The 25,640-nt window shown below is 46.9% G+C and overlaps 1 protein-coding gene across 1 annotated transcript in view; it reads right to left on the reverse strand.

Moving 5' to 3' along the window:
- Window positions 1–25,640, reverse strand: part of KIF1A (kinesin family member 1A) — a 2,508,766-nt gene that overhangs the window by 37,992 nt on the left and 2,445,134 nt on the right. The window contains exon 45 of the mRNA XM_086944020.1: window positions 16,044–16,236. Within this exon, the coding sequence (XP_086800146.1) occupies window positions 16,044–16,236 (193 nt within the window). The remainder of the gene's footprint in view (window positions 1–16,043; window positions 16,237–25,640) is intronic.

Raw genomic sequence — 25,640 nt, forward strand, 5'->3', positions numbered from 1 at the left:
ATTTGTTGGATACCTCTAGCGCACCCCCCCCTTTTGTCTAGCCAGGCCAGCATCCTACCTGCTTTATCCCCTATATCATAAATTCTATTCTTTGTTTCCGTTATCTGTCCTTTCACTTGGTGCCGTAAATATTCCGTATACGAGTGTTGTTGGAGGTGCAATGTGTGGCCCGTGACTGGCGTGGGACGTGTTTCGTGTTCGCTTGTCGCTTCTCTCAGCGCTAGCTCTAGTTCAGCTAACTCGCGTGCTTTTTCCCTTCTATAGCCCGTAAGTGTGGTAATTGCGTGCCCCCTTAACACTGTCTTGTATGCTTCCCATAGGATCGCTGCCGACTGCACTGACTCTAGATTCTCTTCGAAGTAATGCGTTGTTGCCTTCTTGAGTGCTTTCCTGACCTTAGGTACTTTGAGACATGCTGCCTGTATGGGGTAAAGCCGTTTGCGTGTTTTCTCCTGGGATGAGAGCGTTAAGGTAATCGGTGAGTGGTCTGATATGCCTCTGGGTTGAATGTCTATGCTGTCTACGTGTTGTATGCAGTCTCCCAGTGCCAAGAAGTAGTCTATCCTTGAAAGACTGTTGTGTACAGCAGAGTGGAAAGTGTATTGATTCATGTTAGGGTGGGCATGCCGCCACATATCTACCAGCCCCATAGCTGTCAGAAAACGTTGGAGACGTGATGGACCCTCGGTCCGACCTGCGGTGGGGAACCTGTCGAGTGTACCGTTTATAGTGGCATTAAAATCCCCCCCAAGTATGATGTCACCCTCCGGAAGGGCAAGTAAGAACTCACCTAGGGCCGGAAGCATGACCGAGTGAAGTGCTGGTGGGATGTATACCGAGACCACATTAATAGACCTTCCTTCCCACTGTCCCAGTAGGGCCGCGAAGCAACCCTGCCCATCAATCTTCATACTCAGTGGAATAAATTGTGATGATTTCTTAAGTAAAATCCCAGTCCCTCAAGACCCTGATGTGAACTCAGAATGTGCCACCATTTTATACCCTCTTCTATCAAGCGCCTTGGAAGTACTGCCCTGTAGGTGAGTTTCTTGAAGGAGTGCTAGCGCCGGCCCCGTCTCTTCAATGCAGTAAGTACTAGCCCACGTTTGACCTTGTCTCCCAATCCCCGTACGTTCCATGTTAGTATGCGAAGGGGTGCTCCCTGGGATCTAGGCGCACCCTCTACCCGACTACGTTGTGAACAATCTGCCATGTACCACCGTGAAGATGTTCATATGTCCGTTGTATCTTGCAGCCACAGTGACCCATCCCTCCCTGCCCAGGAGTCGGCGCAGGTACCACCCAGCACAACTCCACTCTTCCTGCAAAACTCTTAACAACTCAACCAACTTCTCCTTTCCCTTCTCAATCTGAACATGGAGAAATGTATAACCTGTTTCAGCTTGCGGTTTGCAATGAACAGTTAAACAACCCCCCCTCTCCTCCCCCCTCCCTGCCGCCCTGCCAGACGGGCTTAGAACTGCCCGCCACCCCAACTCAGCAGAGTGCTTTGCCCAACCCATAAACAGTACTTGCTTGCTGAGGTGAAGTGTCCTCCGGAGTAGACAGTGCCCCTGCCCTCTCCGGTCTCTCCCCGGACAATGTCCAAGCCGGGTCCCATTCGGGAAGCCATGTCAGTGTACATTCAGCTTGATGCCGGGAGACTATTCTTCCACGTCTTCCAGCGTATTGGTGTTGTCCTGCGTGGGAGAGCCCATCGATTCAAATCCACCTGACGCTTGAGATCTCGGTTGGCTGTCCCCACGTTGGCTCTGGTTTGTTCTGTTCGAGCGCCGGGGTAGTCCTACTTGTCGCCATCCATCCAGCCATTCACGCGCCGACTCTGGTGTGTCGAAAAACCATACCTTACTGTCCGCGACCACTCGCAGCCGGGCCGGAAACAGCATAGAGTACGGTAGTTCCTTGGCTCTCAGTTCTCTCTTGATATCAAGGAAAGTCCTCCTCCGGCGTGACACCTCCGCAGTATAGTCCGGGAAAAAGGCCACGCAGAGAGGTCTGAACCTGCAGCGGCGCGGCCACCCTCGCAGCCTGTAGGATCGCATCCCAGTCACGAAAGTTGAATAGTCTTGCCAGTATGGGTCTGGGGGGGGGCTCCGGGCTTGGGTTTACCCCCTGGAATTCTGTGTGCCCTTTCAACGGAGAAGAATTGCGATAAACCCTTGGGTTTGAGCTGCGACTTGATCAGGTCCTCCACATACAGGTCCATGGCTCTCGTTCCCTCCGATTCCGGAACCCCAATAATTCTGACGTTGTTGCGCCTAGAGCGCCCCTCCTGGTCGTCCAGCTTCTCTTTCAGCGTCTTATTCTCCACTGCCACTCGCTCCATTGCTAATTGTAGGTCTGATACATCTTCAAACCAGAGATTTGGTGACCACCTCGACCTGCTTCACTCTTTCGCCCATTTTTTGAAAGTCTGCCCTGAGGAGTGAGACTTCAGTGGCCGTGGACCCCACCGTGGCCTGTACTTGCGCTAGTGCCTTCATCACGTCGTCAAGTGTTGCCTTCTTTGTTCCATCGGTTTCAGGCGTCTTCCCCGTCGATGTGCGCGGTTCCGCATGAGGTTGCTCCTGTCTGTTGTACGCAAATTTCTCCAATTTAGACTGCGACGCATTGTGCTTCAAGCCTCTGCCAGCCATAGTCCCTTCCGTTGTGTTCGCTGTCCACTGAACCCATGACAGATACACCCAGGATGGGGGTGTCCGTACTCAGCAGGTTAAAAGTGCTTCCCAGTGGCGTCGCACCTCTATCGCCCCTGCTCGCTGAATGGGCAGTCAAGCCAATGTGCAGAGCAACATGCCCAACTCTCCTCTCTGCCCACCACACTCTCCGCCGCCGCCTGCCTCTCCGATCGCGGCGTCCGGCGATGACCGCCAGGGAACCACTCCGGTGCCCACTGTGCCTAAATGTTGCAAAATCAGTGTCCTCGGGTCCCGGGCCCTGGGCAATTGAATGGATGTCAGATCGGTTTTGAGGCTCCCCGCCCGAGTCTCTGATGTCCTCCAGCCCACTCCCCCACCGCCGCTGCAGATCAGCTCACCTCACACTCCCCAGTCGTGTGGCAGGGGAAGGGACTCCCCCAATGTCCGAACCTCGCGCCTGCAAAGCGGCGCGGATTGCCTGTGTGCAGCGGCGGGTGCCGCGGGCAGCTGTTCACGCGCGGTCTCTTTTAGTCCGGGGGGGTCAGGTAGCGGATTGCGTTGCAGAGGCCCTTCCCGAACGGGAGGTTCGTCCTCCCCTCCCCGCAAGATATGTCGCACTGCGAGGGGGAGTTATTCTCCGTGCGTCGGGTGCTGCTCTTTGCCTCTGCAGTCCGTGTGGCTTCTCTGTCCTCCGGAACTCGGAAATGCAATCACTCTGCGGGGCCCAGGGGAGCGCTCTGGTCACCGGTCTCAGTGTGTCACGGGGGGCGGGGGGTCCGGTCAGCGCTCACTTCCAGTCACCCCTACCCGCCTCGCCTTCACTTCCGCCCGGCTCTCGTTCACACCAGAGCCCGGAGCTGCAGGATCAACGCAGGCCCCTTGACGTCGGCGGTCATAAATCCGTCTCCCGGCATCCGATTTCTGCCGCTTTTCTCCCAGGCGAGTCCCGCTCGGTCCTGGAGCCGGGTTCCTCCGAGTAGAGGTTTAAGTTATTCGGATTAGTGATCGGATTGTAGTGGGGACACTGCCTCACTCACGGAGCCTTACAGCTATGCGACCGCCATGTTCGGCCGTCAAGCCACGCCCCCCGTGGTCACTTCTTTTGCCGCAGGCTGCATCCCCTCTTTTGTGCCCTGCCTCCTGACAGTCAAAGCATAGCCTCTTGTCTAAGAGTTTCTCTAGACCTGCTTACTAGTAGGTGGTGGGTTGGACCTCCTCCTTAGGGTTCCGAGGGAATCTATTTGGCAGGTTTACTGTCTCCTTTCCCTTTTTTGGGGCTGACCCCACTGGTATCACCCCCTGTGAGAAGCTGACTTAGTATATGGTGCACACTTATGTAAGTGGGCACCCTGCAGTAATCCAGACAACCCCATATGGTGATTTTTAGTGGTCTTAGACAACCGTAGAAAGTTCTCTATGGGGTAGCTGTGGACAACAGCCTTCAGGCTTAGTCCAGAAAGATTGTAAAGCAGCTTTTTTACCAGAACATAATCTTATAGGTATAGATTAAGTGAAAAAGAACCATACAGGGTATTTATAAAAATATGTTTTTATTATAAAACACTCACTAACACATCAAAATATCTCCTACCCAGAGATATACACAATGGACACAATACTTTGCCATAAAAACAGGTACGTAAGTAGCACTGATACACAGTGATCGCCTGGGGAGACCAAACCATATACTAAAATAGTGGTATGGGAACCATGAGTCAAGTCACGACTATACCCAGATGATGTATATGTGTGGGACCCAAGGAACCACCCGAGGTTAGTAACCAGGAACCCCACTGAGGCTGTATGCAGAGTGGGAATACGACCGTGGGCTCAATGTAGGTCAATGGATAAGTCGCGGTTGCAATTTCAAAGAAGAAGAACGCTTCCCAGTGGACCCTGAAGAAACCCTGTGTAAGACAGAAGGTTGGAGAGCCACCCCACCCGTAGATACCCTGGGAACCAGGATACCTGCACCATGGAAGCCAGGTGCACAGGTGTGTAGTGGCGTCGGAAACCGCCGTCAAACTCAATGGAGGACTTCAGGAAGATGCCGCTGGTGGAGAAGGTGAAAGTGTCCGGTGTAACCCAAAGGTGTATTCAAGTTGAAAAGTACCTGCAAGCAGAAGGGATAGTGTCTCTGCCACTTAGGAGTGACCAAAACGCACTGAAGACAAATGCCCACCGATGTCGGTGTTGCAGGGGAGTTGACAGTGACCTTGGAGCTGCAGCTCTGCGGACAAGGCAATGCTGTAAAAGAGCAGGAGCCATGTATGAGCTGTCCCACATCGGGTGTCGAGAGTTGAGGGGTCGGTGTCCGTCAGGAACACCAACAAGTCTTGGCAACTACAATCAACGTGGAAAGTGAAAAAGGTGCAGTGTCAGGAGTTCAGGTCCAAGTGATTCGCCAAAAGCGGGGGAGTCAGATCAGGCACCAAGCAATCAGGGGAGCCTGCTGAATTCAAAGCAGACCCTCAAGAGGACCCAGAGGTCAGAGTCACTGGAGTCGCAAGAGGACCTCTAATAGCTCACCGAAGATGCAGGCCCACGATGCAAGTGATCTGTAAGGATGAAGATCTTGGTCACTAAAGATGCTCGAGTTTGGGACGACTTGGAGACCGAAGATCTTGGTGGAAGGTAGCCAACAAGTCTTTGCAACGGCAAATCAACACAGTGCACAGGGGTTCGGTTCCTGCTGCTCGGACGAGGGATACTGGCCTCACTCTTGGTGGGAATACAGGGCAGGCCTTGTGGGATGAGAACAACCACCACCTGTGTTGCTGAGTCTTTCGGAGTCCATGGGAGCCCAGGATCAGCAGACCAGTCAGCTTTGTTGTGGTGCCTGCAGATGCAGGAAGTGTCTTCTTCACATCAAGGGAGTTTCCTTCAGGTGTATTGGAAGGTTCCTGTATGGAGCAGATGCATGGATGTTGCAGCAGGTAAGCAGGCAATGAGACCAGGAGCAGCAGGAGTCTTCCTAGTTGCAGTCTCGATACCCAGAGTGAAGTCCAGAGTGCCCAGACAGGAGAAGAAGAAGTGGTGTCTTGATATGACTCTTGTCCCAAGGTGAATTTAGGGACCCACCAACAGGTAAGCCCTTAAGTACCCTAAGGAAATGTGTGGGACGATTTAGGGTTCCCTCCAAGGAGAGGGGTTGGACAGTTTGGAGAATACTCCCATGCCCTTTGTCCAGTTTCACACCAGAGCGGGAGTCATCGGCTCCCTGAACTGGTTTGAACTGGACTATGCAAAGAGGGAGCCAACTGTGCCCCTCAAGCAGACTGAGTGGCGCTGGCAAGCACTCCCACCCGGCCCCAATGCATTGAACCCTACCTGGGAGGGGGTCACACCTCCCTGGGACAGAATACCTATTGTTCGGACTTCCCCTGCTCGAGTCTGACTCAGCAGCAGGAGAGCACAATCGTGTCTCTGGTTGGCAGCAGCCAATATGTGCTGTCCGGGTCTAAAACACTGGGAGGACTTAGGGCCTCCTGAAGAGCTTTACAGTGCACGGAATCATACGGTGTGGGGGTATGATTCGTACATGTTTGATACCAAACATGACAGGGTTGGTTACAGCCAGTTTAGATATGGTCCTTCCGTAATGACGCATGCCCACTCCATGTATCATAATGGCTGATGCACTTACAACCCAGGGGAATGGACTCAGAAGGTTGTAGGGGCGTCCTGCTCATGCAGGGGCACCCTCACACTTAGAACCAAGCACCCTGCCAGATTGAAAGGCTTGTTTTATGGGTGACTTATAGATTTTTTAAGTGCAGTGACCCCAGATATAGGGAAACTGATGAAAATGAAATTGTTTAGACTCACATGATGTATTATAAAAGTTAGCATTAGCGGCGCCATTGTCTGTTAAGGGGCCATTTTAGGTTGTTTGAAACAAATCTTGTGTAATTCTGAGAAAACGTTCCCTATTAGGTTTTGTTTCTCCAGATGGGTTTTGTTTTAGTAATGAGCATATTGTTCATGTCAGCACATAGCTTTCTCATTAGATAGAGGCCCTCTCCCACTTGTCTGGTGGCAGGCTGCGAATGGAAAGACCTTGAGTTGTGCAACTGTGTGCAAAGATATGAGTTCTGAATTGCTTTCCTTGTGTTTCACTAACTGTACCTGCCTGGAAAAATCCCATTGTGGGCGTGCCTTTGCTTGATTATAAAACGTACATAATGTATCTTTATGCTTGTTGATTTCAGTCCTCTGTAGCACTCCTCGTGAATGGGCAGATGGGGTTCCACATTGAGTGTATCTGATTAAATAATTATTGGTTTGTATTCTCTACTGTCTGACAGACTCTTCATTAGTAGGAAAGGCTGAGAGGTGGTCTGAGTGACCCGGGTGGCCCAAATCGGGTTACCTCCTTCAGTTGGCACCCGAACAGCGACTCCTTTGGGTTATGTCCCATCCCTTTTCCGTAATCAGAGGGGTGGAAGGGAACTCCATCAGGTCGGACTGAAGGCTCAGGGATCCCTGCACGAAGAGCTTGATACTTGCAGCTGCTGCCTCTGTCCCACTGGGCGGTGCCCCGCCTAGTGGTCATCCTGACTTGCGTCCTGAATGGCAAAACCCTTGGATCTGACCATTTGGTCTGAAGAGTCGGCAGTGGAGAACCAGTTTGTTTGTACTGCTGATAGCAGCTGAGTTCGTTTTTGGTGCTTTATGGATATGGTACAGTTTGGGTTTACATTTGGCACCGTCTGAGGACTGTTTTGATGAAAAATATTTGCAAATATTTTGCCAGGTAGAATTATTGATTTTGTTTCCTTATTCCAAGATGCCTGGTTTTAGTTGGATTTTGAGTTTGTGTTTGTGTTGTTGCTATTGTTCTGCAGATGGTCGATTGGAAGAAGCTCAGCCTGCGCCTCCGGGAAGGCACTCCTAATTATGATATGTATGTGAAACACAGTCTTCTCCCTATTATGTTTAGTACATTATGGCACAACTATATGAGGGACAACAGCGATTTGCAGTGGCCTTTAACGGGCACTTTTGATGAACAGAATATTGAGTTTTGGCAGGAACAGTTATTTAAGAGAAGAAGTAGGCATTCCATGTTTGACTCTTTCAGGACTTGGCAGAAGGAAGCCAAGCAGATGGAGAGGGACGCCTGGAAAGGGAGAATACAGACATTAACACAGAAAGCTGTGGCATATGATAGAGAAAAACTGGAGACAGGGAATTGAATGTGAAGATAGGAGATCTTGGTTGCATATTGATAAGTCTTATTTGCCCAAAGAAGAGAATGATACTTTTATAGAGGAATAGTTAGATGCTCGACCTCTGTCTACATATTCCCTGCAGAGGATATATCCCACTGTTCCTACACAGTCACAGCAGCCTGTTTCATCTGTTCCGGTTGCTCCTGTGACTAGGGTTGTTATCCTTACAGCCTCAGCCACTGTGCCCCCACTCCTTCTTTGTACAAGAGAGAAGAGAGACCCTGCCGTTGATAAAGAGGCCCTATTCCAGGGTCCTAAGAGATAGATAAACTTAATGGACCAGAAAGCAAAGCCAAAAATTATAATCACAACATGGAAATGAAGTCCATTTTTCTTTTTCTTTTTTCATTTTCTTTGATGTCTTTATGGATTTATACAATGATAGAAAACATTTTTTTAATATAGATATACATTTTTGATAAATATATTCAACAATTGATCCCAACAAAATAACAATTCATAAAATATTTCTCATAAATCAATGTGACGTCCCACACAGAACCACTCATACCTCATCATTCTTCACTCATAGTACAGTCATACAACAGCATTCATCCTCAATAGCTACAGTTAAAAATCAATTCAAGGTACACAAATGCCTGAGTAGAAGGTCAGACGGAAATACACTGTAAATATAGGCACGCTATATTGGCTGGAAAAACAGAGGGGGGGGGCTGATCCCAGAGATGACTAAGGATCGCTGTCTTCAACACCATAGACGCCTACGCGCGTTTCGGTGAAGCGGCCAGGTCAGGCCACCCCTTCATCAGGGCCAAGAGGTACCGAGGGGCAGGGGAACAACACTGTGATACAGAGGAAAATAATTTTTTTTAAATATATATGTAATCGGATATGTGCATTTAACAGGACAACATAACACAAATCTCACAGTAATACATATGTTCCTGAAATCAACTTCATAAGGGAATTTTTGGCATAAAGCAAGCTGGTCCATATAGATAAAGGAGAATATTTTATAGGATATATCTACGGGGTTTCAAAGAAACCTCCTAAAGCTCACAGGGAACTGGGAAGTTTCTCCATCGGGCTCAATACATTCATCCATCTCACATATGTCCAATTCTCTTTATATATATACAAACACATTCACTTTGTTTGGCTTCAAAATTCTAGAGGGGTAGAGGCAAGGGAGAGCATTCGGACTGTCTCAAGTGGTTAAAACAGTTCCTAGTTTTTAGAAAAAACCTTTTCAGAGCAATTTCATAGTTTATTTAGGTTTTACCTCCGTAGGTTCTAGGAGTAATTCGGGGACTTACCTGTGAAATCAAGGATCAGGGTCTCAATAATAAATGAGTTGTGTAGAATGGACTATAGTTAATGACAATATCTTCAACCTTGCATCATTTATAGGTCGGTCCAGACGGGCTAGCAGAGTTCTTTCATCATTCACAGAAATTTCTAACGGGGAGAAACGCACCCGTCAGGCAAATTTCCCGAAAGAGGGATGATAAAGGAGGTACGAGTCCCTTAATAAGGAATAAGTGCATGGATTATAGCTAATGCTTAGGGGATATATGACCTGGGGGGTTCAGAGTAGGTCTCAAAAACAATAGTGTTTAGGTAGATTTAGAAAGTCATGGGATATATGGTCACTCTAGTATGTTTTAGGTAGAGGTGCTAGATGAAAGATCTCTATTAATAGGGGAACCAATCCAAATATCAACTATTTACCTGTTTTCTATTAGATGGGAGAGAAAAATTCTCGGGGACTCCGAAGGAACAGGGTCCGTGGTCTCGGTATATAGATTGGAGTAGTATCCTGTTTCTGATAAAAATAAGCAACAGCAAGGATATAAACCCGAGCTATTTAGCAAACTTCCAGAGCAAATAGAGAATATCAGCAGGTCCGTAGTAGCTGGAAGAGCGACAAGTCTGATCCTCTAAGCGCAAGTATCTTCAAAATAAGCGATATTTACCTATATCCTAGTAGGTGCTGTGAGATTCTCTCCAATAGAGAGTCCGGGCCCGTGCGTGATGTGTTAACATGGGTCATCAAAGTCTGACTCCGTCTAAAAGAAGAAGCACCAACAACCGTTAGCTAACGGGGTACTAAAAGGGGGCCAGAGTAACAGGAGTTGCTTTGACCTAAAGAACGGACTGTAGGGCCCACAAAGGAGTCCTCTGCTGTAGTGCACGCTGGTGTATATTAATAAGGAAGAGGTAGCCCCGGTAAAGGACACCAAAGAATGCCGACATTTAAGCTGAACCGATGGGAAGCTCAATATATCGGTTCCAACTACAAACGTGGAGATCCACCCAAACCCACAAGAGGGGGGACGGACTGCTTACTTACGTCAGATAGCGGGGTAGGGTCCGTTCTCATACGGTCATCATGCCGGGAGGAGTCATCCTTCAGTAGAGCCTAGTTTCAGACGCACGCCGTCAAGGTTCTTATACACGCTCACTGATAGCCGTCAGCTGGTTAGCCATGGCGATAAACAGAGGACTGGAAACGGGGAGCTAAGAGGTTTCTCCTGTTCCAAGATGGTTCTAATTTCATGAGGGAGAATAGGCATCGAAAATGGACTCATACGGTTCCCCGGAGTATTCCTCACAGGGGAAACAGAGGGAAAGGAAGATTTCCTTTCTTCCTCACGATCTCAAGGGAGAAAAGGTATATTGATCAAACAGGGGGGGGTTTTAGGGGTGCAGAGTTAGAACTCCTTTTCTAAATGAATTTTTACGTTAAAAAAATTAAACGATCCAGAACTCCCACTCCTTCTTTGCCCTCACCATCCTTGACAACTGTGACTTTTACTACCCCTACTACTTCAACACCTGTGCCTGCCACTCTTTTTCCACCTATGTAACCACCGGCTACAGTTGTACCTATTGGGTCTGTTATTTCTCCTTCTACAGTCCTTCATCCCCCATCATTGTGGACGCTGCTACACCGGCGCGAGGGTTTAGGGACAGAGATTGGATGAAATTCAGGGAACGACTGGGTCCGTTGGTGCGTTCCGGGGTTGGAGAGGAAGATAAGCTGTTAGTAGCTGAACAGGCTGTGCAGTGGGCTTGTGAAGCGATTTATAGTGTTGAAGATATTTGAGGAGTTATGCAAGATTTTGAACCTTTTCTGCAACAGCATGCCCTTAAGCATATGTCAGCTACTCTGATTAATCTTTGGCAAACACATATTAGGACAGACGCACCTCAAATCTTATTTAGCATTAAAGATCAGGTTTACGTTACTAATTTGGAGCCAGGCCAAGTGTTTGGGAATGCCACGACTTTAGTTGCCAATAGGGCTAGACTGCATGAGAATAGCCCTGCCCCGACTACCCAATTCTCGATGCGGGAGGTTCACCCAATTTATCATCTGGAGATACCCGAGATAACGGATTAGCATGGTAGTGTTACAAGACCAGCTGTGGCGGTTCATTTCCAGGAGCAAGGGGTCAATACTCTGTGGAAAAGAAGTGAGGTTTTAGCCCTTAAGGCTCATTCACCTGACCCTAGGAAAAACCCTACAGCTTATTATAAAGAGTTTACAGAAGCTGCCTCTTCTACTATAATGACTCTTGCTGATATTTAAATGTTCTTTGGTCTTCTGGTTCCAGTTGATGTTTGGAGACAAGTTCACATTCAAGAACATGTAACGGAATTTGGTGGTACATGGGATGCAATCAAAGGTTGGGATCAGGAGAGAAAACCAGGTGATAAACCTTGAGCTGAGATACTTGCTTTGCCAGGGCGTATTATTACAGATATGCATCCGCTTATTCCCCCTAAGAAGGTAGACTGGGACAAATTCACAGCTTATCGACAGAAGGATGGGAGTGTCAGATTTCTTTGCTCGTTTTGAAGACACGTTTTTGGATTATAGTGGGCAGGATATGTCAATTGAAAGAGGAATTCGACTGTTTGCTGACAGATTTGTTTCTGGTCTTCTTCCTGAAATAATGACTTGTTTACAGGCAGCTGAGAGTACTCAGTCCATGTCTTCTCTTTTCCGTTATTTTGAACATGGCTCAATTTTATGAACATCGAGATCAGGAGGTAAAGGATAGAATAGATAAGAAAAATAAGGATTTTAAAACAAAGGTGTTTTTGCAGCAAGCGTTTAGGGGAAATAGTAGGGGACGAGGTGGTCCTTTGCATCAGCTTCCACCTACCAATAGGCAGCCTCCAAAGACACCTTTAGGGCCGAAACAGTGTGCATATTGTAAGGAGGAGGGCCATTGGCATAGCAGGTGTCCCGTACTTTTGCAAAAGGTTTCTCCCCCACGGAGATGGGGTTCTGGTGGTAGAGGGCATGGTGCAGGCAGACAGCAAGACAATACAGCTTCTGTGGGTTGCTCTGAAAATTATTTTGACAATTCCAAGGATGGGCAGTAATAACACAATGATTATGATTTTGATGATGCTACTGGGCTGTCTCACAGCTAGGACAGCCAGGGACAGAGTACGGGACCAGTACATATACCTGTAGATCAGTGTGACCCATATGTCAAGGTGGATTTGCAGGGACCGACTAAAGAATGTTTGGTGGATACAGGCGCTACAAAGAGTTCTGTGCCCCGTTATGTGGTCCCTGGGGCGGCTCTGTCTGGCCAGAATAATGTTTCAGTAGGTTTTCAGGAATACTGGTCGTAAGCCCGATTTCACGCCCCCTTGCCCTTACGTTTGGTCCTTTTACTGTGGATTCTCTGTTTCTTCTCACTTCTTATTGTGGTGAAAAATTGATGGGGTTGGATTTCTGAACTGGGGTGGCTTGGTGAGCAAAATAATGATGGATTAAACCCAGATCTGTGACTGGGGGTGAATGTTTTGCCATTGTGCAACATTCTGTCCATCAGATTGTGTGTTTTGTTGGATTTGTTGAAAAAATTGCATGCTACTTTTTATTGTTCTCTTGCTGATGTTCATATTACTATGGGTCTGGATGTGAGCATTCAGCAGTGTTTCTCTCAGGATGCACCCCTTCCAGCTGAATTTGCTCAGGTGAAGCCCACATTGTGGGCAACAGGTGATACAGATATGGGTTTGTTGCATATACCACCAGTTTCTATATGAGTGAAAGAGAATGCTGTTCTTCCCCGTATTCCTCAGTGTAAAATACCACAGGCAGGTGAACGGGCCCTTCTTCAGATTATTTAAGAGTTGATACGAAAGGGAGTAGTTGAAGAGACGTCTGCCAATTTATGTAATAGTCCTATTCTCCCAGTCCTTAAGAGGGCACCTTTCGATTCTCCTGGTGTTATAGATGATGTTTATCGCTTTGTGATTGCCTTGCGAGATGTTAATAAGTTTGTGGTTCAGCCGTTTCCAGTGGTTCCTGACATTACTAAGCTCTTAATGATGATTCAATCTACTGCAAAGTTCTTTTCTGTTATTGATTTAAAGAATGCATTTTTTAGTATCCCTATTCATCCAGACAGTAGGTATTTGTTCGGATTTACCCTGGCTGGCAGAAGTTTTAGATTCTGTCAAGCTCCTCAGGGCTATACGGAGCGTCCTAGTATTTATAGCCAAACATTGAACAGTTTTGAGGCACAGGAGATTGACCTGATTTTGGTGGAGCCGCCGAACATTTAGCCAGCAGTACGACCACTGACAAGGAGCTTCCCATTGTCACTGAAGTTGAGGTGACAGAAAACCCATGTTTTTCAACAAGACTTTCCAATGAATCAGGGCAGTTTATGCTTTTGTTGGTCTTAAAAGTATGTTTCCTCAGTGTAACGTGCAAAAACACTGAAGTGGAGGAGGGCCAAAACTGATTCAGACATGGCTGGGTTCAAACTGAGGAGGCATGTTTTGCAACATAATAATGGAATGGGATGCAGCCCAAGTAATTACCAGTGGTTGAGGTTAATTCAAGCATTCCAGGCAAAATGTACAAGTTACCTCTATAAGGACCTATATTGCTTTAACATTGAATAAATCTTACGGATTTTCAATAATGTATTGTTAATAGTGATGAATTTCAGTTGAGCATGATATATGATAAAATGATATGCACAAATGCATAAATGTTTTGAAATATATTTATCTGAAAAATGAAAAGAAAAGTAAAAAATATGTTTTGATAATACTTTGAAGTTCCAACTTCTCTCTTTGGCATCTTCTTATAAAAATAGTTAAGATTTATTCAATGTTAAAGCAATATAGGTCCTTATAGAGGTAACTTGTACATTTTGCCTGTCTTTGTCTCCCCCCTCTGGACCTAAAATCAACTGGGAGAACTCTCTCTCTCTTTGCCTAATTCAAGCATTCCATCCATCCTTTTTATACTTTAGTCCCACTAAGTGGGACGGATATGCCCAGGCATGGGTACCATGCACACTGTCACAGGAAATAAGCTATACCTGGCTGATGAGTCCTAACTAGGATCAAACAGGTCCTAGGTTGCTTGTTTTCTGGTTCAAGGAGTGCCTGGCTTGACAGCTCAGGCTAGACTGCTCCCATTGTGGCAGGGACAAGACTGATTTGGTTGGGTCCAAACTGAGGTGTGCAAGATAATGATGGACTGGGATGTGGCCCAAGTAGTTACCCGTGGGTAGTATTAATTCAAGCATAGCACACAATGAATTAAAGTGATCAACTTTCTCTTGATGGTCTTTCATCACAAACGTTAATGCCAGAGCCTATTTCAATCAAATAACTAGATTAGACCCCTTAAGGATTTCCTCAAGCTAACATGTAGTAGAAAATCTGTCAGTTGGAGTCCCTAGGAGAGGAGTGAAGCTCTCAGCCTATCAACCAGATTGGCCAGACTTCAGGTCATAAAAGGAGGTGGATAGGCTGTCTGTAGTCTCTGGCTGTTTCAATGTTCTTGAATGCTTTATTAGGCACTGCCACATAACATTGCACTGTCACATAACATTATCTACAGAGGATTCCTAGCCTGACACTGGGGAATATTCAAGCATGCGTATTCTTTGAAAGATGCAATGCGCATAACCAGAAGACTGGTGGGGGTGTCTTTATCCACTAGAATTCCCTTAATTGCAACTTATTGAGTCAATTAACTGCTTGTTCCAGTGCATCATTTTGGAGATTACAAACCCAGAACCTAAATCATTTCAACTGAACATCATATATTGCTCACTTGGCACCAAGAATAGATCTATTGATTGTTTCCTCAATTATAGTGTTAAGCAACTCACCTCTTGTATGATCAGATTTTCATGGGAGATTTTAGTCTCAACTGGAAATATGTTGAAGAAACCTGCACATCCCTCCTCCAATTGTTCCTACTGAACAACCACCAAAAACACCAAGGAACCTCCCCTACCCAAAAAGGCTACAGCACATTGAAATAAATCTCTAACCCAGTCAAACAGGACTGGTCAGACCACTTCTTTATTCCCTATACAATCATGGCATTAATGTGCCATTTCCTAGCTAATCCATAGAAGGAAACAGAAACATCTAGAGACCTCCAACACGTTGACAATAGGCACTGGCAGAGCCATCAGGTCATGTTAAATAAAGTACAACTGCTGGAGGCACATAAAGAGGCAGTTTGAATCGAGACAAGGCAAAAAATGGTCTGTGCATGCCTGCTTATGCATGTGTTAGCACATTAAAACCACACCTGCTAACTGTATCAACACTTGCTACATGAGCACTTGGTGTTATTAAATTAATTTTATTTACTCTGAGCATTTTCTACAAATTTCAGTGATACCACTTTAGTATGTCAATAAATATAATAATAACAAGAGGCTACAAAGCACTCACTGCTAAGAATCAAAGAAAAATCAAGTGCTTCGCTTAGTGATAGTTCCCTAGCCTTATTTTTAGCACAGTTTATTTTATCTTTATGTAGGCTAAGGATAGGCAGAGGGTGTATGCTCCTCTAAATTTCCCTAATGACATTGGAATGCCAGTGATGCCTGCTTCCACGATACCTTCAAGACAATCCCCCATCTCTTCTTGAGTATAGGCTAGTGTCCTCTAATACAAACCAAGATGTTAGGTTCTAATGCTGTCCTACGCTATTCTGATAGCTCCCCTTACCATTTTACTCTGTGACAGACTCCTTGCCTCATCTTGAGCTTCGTCACCTGTCCCTACTGCCCACTGTGGGGATTGAGGTTTCATTTTTCTACATTCTTTAAATATACTATAATAACTCTTAGGTGCCCCTTACGCCTTACCTTAGTGATAACTCCAATCTTACCTTTAGCATGGCTTGTTGATCTTCACTGTACTCCACCTGGGCTGTGGACAGGTTCAAAATGGCCCTCTCCACCACGTCTTTATCACTGTTGTAGATATAGACATACGGACGTCTCACGATCACATATCGCTTTACCCACCCATTTGTATGTGGCTCCAGGAAGTGCAGGCTTCCCTTCTTGGAAACAATCGGGCTGTAGCAAAAATATTTAAAAACAAGGAAATATTTATTACAATTGTAAACTGTATGTATGTTGTAGTCATTTGTACTCATGGTAGCGCAGGAATGCAGGTTGGGTATATTTATATGGTGATGGTTATATGAAATGTATATGGTTATTCATAACGATGGAAATGTAAGAATGGAAAGAAAGGGGTAGTTGCGTTTACATGGGAATCTATACGATGCTATCATAAAGCCAACACGAGGAAAAACAGCTACATTTACAATGTCATTACTAACCAAGGAAGAGGCAAGTCTCTGCGAAGATAGGATTGGCTTAGATAAAGAGGACAAAACCAAGGGGATAATAATTTTCATACATGAATCCCCCCGTATAAAATGCGGTACTGCAAGATAGGTTAAGTTGATAAATTCCACCAAAGAAAGAACATGGCAGATGCATTAGCTAGACATTCTTACCCAAATTGTATCTACTTTCTGTTTTTAATTTGCACAGAATAGAGCCAAAGACATATTCCAATACATATTCATTGCATTAATACTGTGATACAAATTACTTTTAGTCCTCGACATAATTCTCGTGTGAGCACTGCTCATTTTATCTTTACTGGTTAGTTAGCCACAGATCAACTTATTAACTTGACCCAAAAATGCTTATATCTTTTCGTAGTTCTGTCCAAATGTATTTGTTTTTGCAGGACATAAATGTCCAATACCTCTTGAACCCATAAAGTAAAGTGGTTCAGTGGTTCTTTGCCATTGTCAGGGCATGTTTAACGTGCAAACAGCAAAACCAAAAAAATCAAAGGGACATATTCTCAAGGAGCTATCGCCATGCTATTGGCACTTTATCGCAGCCAAAGTCGGGATAATTTTAGCTCCCCATTCACAAGCTGGTGCTAACAGCCCAGTTTACAGGCGATAGCAGCCGCAAAAAACTTTGCCACAGATGACCCTGGCAACTATCGCTAATGAGATGCAGAGAAGGCGTTCCTGTGCAAAAAGCCGCGACAACACCACTCCGCAACAGTCTCAACCACCAGCCAGATCGCCGATGAGAACCCAAAACAGGCGATAAGGCGCGTTAGCAGCAGGAAACTAACACCTGCTCTGACCTGGAGTAAAATCGGACGACAGCCTGCACCACAAAAGAGAGCAAAGGCCAGAGCCACACAAGAAAGGAAACAGATGCCATGGAGTTGCTGACCATGCAGCTGGGAGCCAACAGGGCCACAACCCCCACCCGACCCCGGACCAACACAGACAAAGACAGCGACCCTCACAGTCCCAACACCAGAAAATGTCATTGCCCACTACTACAGGCTCAAAGGGACAACCATCCTCCGCATCCTGACCACCATTGTCCACAGTCTGACTGTAAGAAAGTGGCTCTGTAAATACTGCACCAAAGTAAGGTACAGTGTGTACAGAGTCCAACAGTCCCCAGAGGTTTGGCAGAGGTTAAAGTTAAATATAACCTTACTCTCTAAAGAGGTAGCTTGGTCAAGCAGTAAGGCAGTGTCAGAGGACAGTGTAAAGCATTTGATGTACACACCCAGTCAGCAAATGATCTCACACACTCAAGAACTGAACTCTAGGCCAATTGTTTTGTATATAAAAATATATTGTTGTTTTATTTTAGAACCACAGGTTGGTAGAAAAATACTTTCTCAGAATGAGGTGCTACCGTTGAATACTTTCAATGAGCAATAGACTTTTGAATGCAATAGATACAGTTGTTGCAATATGCAACACAAGCTAAACACAATTATAACATTGAGCTCAATGAGGATTTTAAGTAAGCTGTAATAACATTAACTTTACAAACGTTTTTCTTACTCAGGGCAGGGTCCTGGATTCAGCCCTGGTGCATCTCCTGTAAACAGTTGAAAGAAATCATTTTAGTTATACAGGCGATTTTTAAGGAATAATTGTATGTTGCAAAAATCGACACTTAGAAGAATTGCTGGTGAAAACCAGCCAATGTTATTCTATGGAGGAAAATCAAGGTATCGGAAAATCACAGTTATCACTTTTTCTGGTCAGTGCTGGGGACCTAGATCGAGCACTGGGATCTCTCCTGGTAACAGGTGAGTAATTTCGTTTTCGTTGATTGGAGGATTGTTAGTGAATATTTTAAAGTTTCATAACAACACTTTCCAAGTGAAAACCAGTCAATGTTACCCTATTGAGAAAATGCAAGTTATCGGCTTTCAGGTAAGTACTCAACTGGCAGAGTTAAGGTTCTGGGGTAAGACTCAGGGGTCTCACAGGTTCAGGTTGGTACATTAGTTACACCCTCAGCGGCACAGGGGCAGCCAGGTGCAGAGAGAGTAGGCCCAATGTTAGCCTATGGCGGGTAGGAGCCTTCGGTTGGTGGCTGCTAGCAGGCAAGCCACGCGGCTGTGGGAGCCAAGGTACTGGTCACTTACTAAGGGCATGTGGGAAAGCTGAACAGAACAGTTGGTGCACATCCAGTGGCACTGGGGCGGCTGGGTGCAGGGGGCTTTTGGGCTTTTGGGCCATTGGGCGCCCAATGGATTCCAATGGGAACACTGTGAGACGAACAAAGGCTGCAGGCTCGGTGACGGAGATTCTTCAGGTGCGACCACCACTTCGAGGGGTAACTTGGGAAGCTGTAGGTTGGATAAGCACCCAGGAGTTGGGCGCAGGGGGCCGTGGGGCGCCGGGTGTAGGGGTGTCTTTAGGCATCAGGAAATCTTACCCTCTGCTGGTCGCGGTTGGGGGGGTCCCTGGTGTTGAGGCTACAGGCGTTGTCAGAAGCGTCAAGTTGGGTCCTTGGGTGCTGGATTCTTGGTCACAGTCGCCGGGGGGACCTCCTCGTGGTCTTTGTTCACTCTGGCATGGGCCGGGATCGGCGGGTGCAGAGTGTGCTGGATTTGCGGTTCCTGGCTGGCACCAGGTGCTGTAGATGTTTGAGCAGAACCACTGCTCGTGGGAGTCCCAGTCTTTAGTTGAGCAAGGCAGGCAGGACCTCCGTGGTTTTTGAGGTTGCTGACTACAGGAGACGCCGGGGTTTAGCAGGAGCAGGTTTGAGGGTCGACAGGCCAGTAGGGCTGGGGCCAAGTCAGTTGGTGTTGTCCTCTTGTTAGCAGCTGCACTGCAGGTCTTCTTTCTTCTTGTAGTTTTGGAATCGAGATCTGAAGAAGGAAGGTTCAGGGTGCCCCTAAATACTAAATTTAGGGGTGTTAATGGTAGGTAAAGGTCAGGGACCAATGGGTCCCTTCCCTGGGGTGGGTGCACCCCCTATTCTGCCACTCTCCAGTGGGAGGGGGACAGGAGCCTGTCCCTGGTTGGCTGGGTCCCCCATCCTCAAGATGACGAGGACTCAAGGTTGTGCTTCACCTCGCCTCCCCCACCCTAGCGGTGGAGTTGGCAGAGGTGGGCACACCTCTCTCCCTCACTTTGTTTTTCCCACCGGGTCTCCCGTCCAAAGTGGGGGGTAGAACCAGTGGGGACCAGTTGCTGAGTACAGCAAGTGGTCTGAGGAGGCTCACAAAGGCGGTATGCCTTTTAAGCCTTTCCTTCATGAACCCTGCCCATCGTGGGGGAGGAGGCTTGGCACCTCGTCCCAGGATGTGCATTGTTTCAGGCCCCCGAGAGCGGCAAGCTCTCGACCTAGGGGTCCAGAAACATGTCTGGGGGGGGGGCAGCCTCGGCAGCCATTCAGTCAGGTCACTGGGAGTTGGTCGAATTTCAGGAAGCATCTCTAAGATGCCCTCTGTCAGGCATTTTACATTAAATCCCACACTGGCATCGGTGTGTGTTTAATGTGCTGAGAAGTTTGATACCAAACTTCTCAGTCTTCAGTGTAGCCACTATGGTGCTGTGGAGTTCGTAATGACAACCTCCCAGCCCCATATACTCTTAATGGCAGCACTGCACTTACAGTACCCAGGAATGGACCTGGGTACTGTAGGGGTACAGGGCCCATGCACCGGTACCCTCACCACTGGCATAGGGCACCCAGCTAGAGGGGTGACTGAGGTATTGCAGGGCAGTGTTTTGTGGACATTGGGACTTTGCATCAGCCTTATCGTGAACAGAAAAGTTAAATTTGTTGAATTAAGGATAACATGCAATTAACACTGATTAAAATAAAAGGAGTTTCCCAACTAGTGATTTTGGTTGTGCGATTGGAAATGGAGCGTCTTCACGCTACATGTTGTGATGAATTTCGTAAACGTGCGTAGAGGGGAGGCACGGATCCAGTCGGCACGCAAGCATGAATAAATGGAACACTTTCAGTACGTCGATAATCAAGGTGTGCATTCTGCCACCCCCAAATGCATACACAGGGATGTGTGCCATGTCGACTCTTTGTTTTGTTCTGCACCAAGACACGCAGCCTGCCAAGGCAGTGTGTGTGTGTCACGGTACAGGCCCTCTAAGGGTGGCACAATAAGTGATGTAGCCCTTAGGGGCCTTCTCTGGTCACTGTGCCCTGGGTACCTAGGGTACCATTTACCAGGGATTGAAATGTTGCCAGAGATGCCAATTGGGTTTAGGCTTCAATGTAGTTTTTAGGGAAGGAACACAGGTCCTGGGTACATGATTGGCAGGAGCCCAGGGCACACTCAGTCAAAGTACATCAGCAATTCAGCAAAAAGTGAGGGCATACCATGCAAGAAAGAGGGCACTTTCTCACACTGACGGTACCAACACAGCGGACAACCAACATACCACCTCAGACAAAGCTGCTGGCTGTGCTGCACGTGTTGGCCTCTGGTACCCTCAAACCAACAACCGCCCAAGTCGGAGGAGTCACACAGCCAGCCCAATACAAGTTCCACACAACAGTCATTGTGACATCATCAGCTTGGCACCCCACTATCTATACCTCCCCCACACTGCGCAGGAACACCTGGAGACCAAGCAAGGCGTCTACGCCATAGCCGGCTTCCCGCACGTGTGAGGGGGCAATTGACTGCACACATGTCCTACTTGTGCCCCCTGGCAACACTGCACACAATCACTGCAACAGAAAGCACATGTATTCCATTAATGTGCAGGCAATAGTGGACCACCCGGGAATCTCCACCACGGTCGACGCTACCCACCCAGGCTGTGTGCATGATTCCTACATCTGCCACCAGTCCATCATCAACCAGCGCTACCAGGATGGCCCAAATGAACACACCACACACTTCAACTCCACAATCATGCAACGCACACCACTGGGAATGCACACGTAACCAACTCACATACAACATGCCAAACAACATGCCCACCCACCAGACATGACAGCACAACTTACTGTGGGAACCTGGGCAAGCCATGTACATAAGCCATCAATGGCATGGCACCTCAGCCACACAATAGCAGATTGTGGGTAGAGGAGGGGACCAGGCATGAGCGAAGGAGGAAAGTGACTGATGAATGAGAATGTACACAATGCCAAGTGTGGCATGGAAGTGGTGGACAAACTGCAGTATGCAGAACACACACATATCCATGTCGAAATAAACCGCTGGTTCTTGTAGTGTAGTGGACGCAACCATGTCACCCCAGCCAGTGGGAAAGATCAAGGAAATGTGGCTTATTACGTCCCCCGTAAGCATGAGCGGAGTGGGTTGGCCCGGTGTACGCCAGGCCTGCATAGGGGTGTGAATAAAAGGCACGTAACTCTGGGCGTAGCCCTCTTCCAGAATGCCCAACATGTCTGCCAGGGCGGCACCTCTCACCCCACCACGAGGCCGACGCCGTCCCTGTGAGCGGTGTTGCCTGCGATCCTGTGCGCCTAATGCACCCCGGTCCGCTGGTCCCGAACCAGTTTTGCCTGCCCCTGCGCACACGGGCCTCAATGCTCACCTGCCGACAACGGCGTGCGTCAAAAAGGGCCCACCACGTGCCGGTGCAAGCTCCAAGCCGAGTCCTGTGACCTTGGCAGCCTCCTCAGGCCATCACGGCCTCCGCAACATAGGCCCGCAGTACTCCTTTCTCGTTGATGTACTCTACCGGCATACACAGCAGAGTAGTAGGTCACATATTTGGAACTGAGTCTTGATTACACTATGGCAGAGGAAGAGGTTCATGGCTGAGTTTAAGTCACTATTCTCCCTTCAATGTGGTGCCACCAAGTCTGTGTATAGCCACACTGCGCTCGAGTACGTCCCACATTTGGAACTGAGTGTTGATTTCTTCATGGCAGAGTTCATATCATTGCACGCAAGGAGAGGTGTAAGAGGAAGACGCGTTTCAGTCAGGTGGAAAAAAGGATCATCGTTACGGAGGTGATCGAACACTACCAATAAAATGCCCTGGTGTCACTAACTCTGTGCATCGCGAGCCAATGACACGTGGCTGTGGGCCCCTACTGACCGCTGCCTCTGGCCTACACTGCGGTCGAGTAGGTTACACATTGGGAACTTAGTCTTGATTTTTTTATGACAGCTTTTATATAATTGTACTGGCCTCATCGCAGACTGCATACCCCTTCAGCTCCAGTGCCACTAAACCTGTTCCCCGACATTCATGGACACTCTCTGGTAGAACTTCAGTGGCGTCTGAGTCTATGGACTGGGGGTAGTCTTCATCCTCATGTAGCTGATACCAAAATAGTGGTAAAAACGAGGCTGTAGCATTCCACTCCTCCATTTGCTGCTTCCGGACGGCTTATGCCGTCTGCATCATGCCCTGGAGGACACCATCCCCTGTCACTTGCAGCCCTCCACCACATTCCCCTTGGACATAGACGAGATAGACGAGGACCCTCTCAGTCAGCGTGGCCCTGCCTCAGTGCACCGCAAGGCACTGTCCCGTGGCGGGGTGCCTGTGCCGGCCTCTGTGCATCCGGGGCCACTAACTCTGTACAGCTAAAGTCTGGGACATTGTCTTCTGAGATATTGGATGGCCTTGGGTCATCTACGTCGTGTGTCTGTGGCCTTGCGCTGTCCACTGCTTGATGAGGAAGATGATGCACAAGTGACACACCCCACTGCAGCTGCATCATGAATATCCCAAAGGGACCCACTCCTAGACATTTCCTCACATGGGCGCGCTCAGCTCTAGTGTCCCAAACTCAGTGCAATGCAACGCAACTTTCTGTTTGCTCATTGGGCGACCTCTCTACTTGCACCGGCTACCACCATAATGCTCCGCTGTTATCTCTGTGATGCTGATGTTTTTTGTTTCCGTCTTAGTAATGTTCACTATTGTATTTGCTGCCAGCACCAACAACTCCTTGAGGGCTGGCTTACACTCACCCCATTCACATTCAGCACAGGCGTCACTGTTCAAGTGACCCTGCCAATAAAGGGGCCGGGCGTACGTGCCCGTAGCCAGTTCCACAAACTATATCATGATGTTCAATAAACATTTTCAAGAATTGCTCCTTACATAATGCATATAAACTCGGCAACAGTGGGCATCGCTAATTTAGCACCTCTAGTAATTGGGGATGTATTGGAAGTGACACTGTTAATGTTTACCGTTCCAAATGGGTTTTGATAAATACGGAGTGCCTCATTTATGGGGTTTTGGCCTAGGGCAGCGCAACAAGTCACTTTCGCGCACTGCACTACGTCAAAGTGTAAGAGCAGGACTGTGCAGTATTTATCCAATGTGGTGTATCTTTTCCTCCTGCGCTAGTACCGTTTTGGCAGCCTGATGCCAGCGCAGGTACCATGGTGCAAGGGTGCCTGTGTTGTAGGCAAGATAGCTTTTGTGCAGTAAGGGGGCACCTTCCTAGATGAAAACAATCCATAGAGGTGTTTTCCTTGCAGCACACATATAATATGGAAAAAACGGAGGAGTAATAAACATATTTCTCCTCATTACGCCTGCCCTGGGAGGCATAAGAGTTTGATGCATTTCCAGGTTTGCAAATCCTTGTAAATCTGGAAATGCATCAAACCCCATTGCCAAGAAATTACACAGTTAGTAATTACTAGATTAATCTGACATTCTAAGATTCTTGTGTGAATTTTAGGTCTTGCATGAAGCCAAAACCTTTTGATTTTACTAAAATTATATCTATCATATACTTACTTACAGACGCTTTCAGCCAATCCTCTTTATTCATTGGTCTGCTGTATTGTGTTGTTGTGTAATACACATTTTAATTCTACCCACTGCAACATACAAGCATGGGTCAGCTCCCCTTCAGCCATTGACTAACATTGATATAAGAGACAGCATTCTACTCTTTCACAAACAGCAAATCCATACACAAAGTATTTCCCTCAAGTGAAATCTTTGAAAAAACTATGACTACACAAAACAAATATCGAGAAAGCCATAAGGTTGGCAGCCAACATCAGACCTACTACCTTTGCAAGTGATTGGTATAATTTGCACCTAATGAAGATATGGGACAAGAATGGTTCCCTCAGAGGAAGTATTTAGTCTATACTCCTTTAGGATCAAAACTTTATCAAGATACTAAAAAAATATGCATACAGTTAGTTATTTTCAGTAAAACATACTGCATGTGCTCCAACAAACGGCGCAGTGATAATGAATAGTAACATGAGTGAATAATAGTGCACTGGTGCTCTACATAAAATTAAAAAACTAATATTGTAAATTGGTTAATATTTTGATTTTTTAAACAAAACTGTGAGAAGTTGGCCTGGTATATGATGTCCACTAGTTAAAGTGGGCACCTTGCACCAGTCCAAACAACCTTTATGATGATTTAAGAGAGTCAAAGATAACCTTAGAAAGCTATCCAAGTGGTAGCTGTGGAGAGAAGCCTTCAGGCTTAGTCTTGAAGGAATGTTAAGCAGCTTTTTTTTTTTACCTGAATGCAATCTTAATTTATTGGTTAAATGTAAGGAGAACCACACAGTAGTTATGAGAATATATATTTATTATTATAACACCTTAAATACCTCACAGTATCTGCTACACACAGATAAACACAAAGCACACAATACTGTAGCACAGAAACAATCGTAAGTAGCACTAAATACACAGTGGGCTCCCAGGGAAGGCCAAACCATAGACTAAAATAGTGGTGTAAGAACCACGACTTGAGTGAAGACAGTTTCTAGAGAGTAGAGAATCGCTGGGACCACAAGGAAGGGTGCAGTGTGAGAACACGACAGTGTGCTACGTACAATTCAATGGGAGAGATACTGTCACAATTTTAAAGTTTAAGGACCCTTCACAGTGGATTATGAGGAAACCCTTTGGAAAATTGAAGGTTGGAGAGCCACTCCACCTAAGGATACAGAAGTACCAGAGTTACCTATCCCAGAGGAGCAGGGTGCATAGAGCTGAAGTGGCATCGGAAACCGTTGTTGTTCTCAATGGAAGTCTTCAATAAATATATACATGGATCCCTTCACCACCACACTCAAACAAACAAACATCCTCTACCACCCCCATGCAGATGGCACCCATATTTATCTAGAAATGTCCTCACTAAAGGACGTACAATGATTAAAC

Source organism: Lissotriton vulgaris, chromosome 11, assembly GCF_964263255.1.
Source record: "Lissotriton vulgaris chromosome 11, aLisVul1.2, whole genome shotgun sequence".
Lineage (NCBI taxonomy): Eukaryota > Metazoa > Chordata > Amphibia > Caudata > Salamandridae > Lissotriton > Lissotriton vulgaris.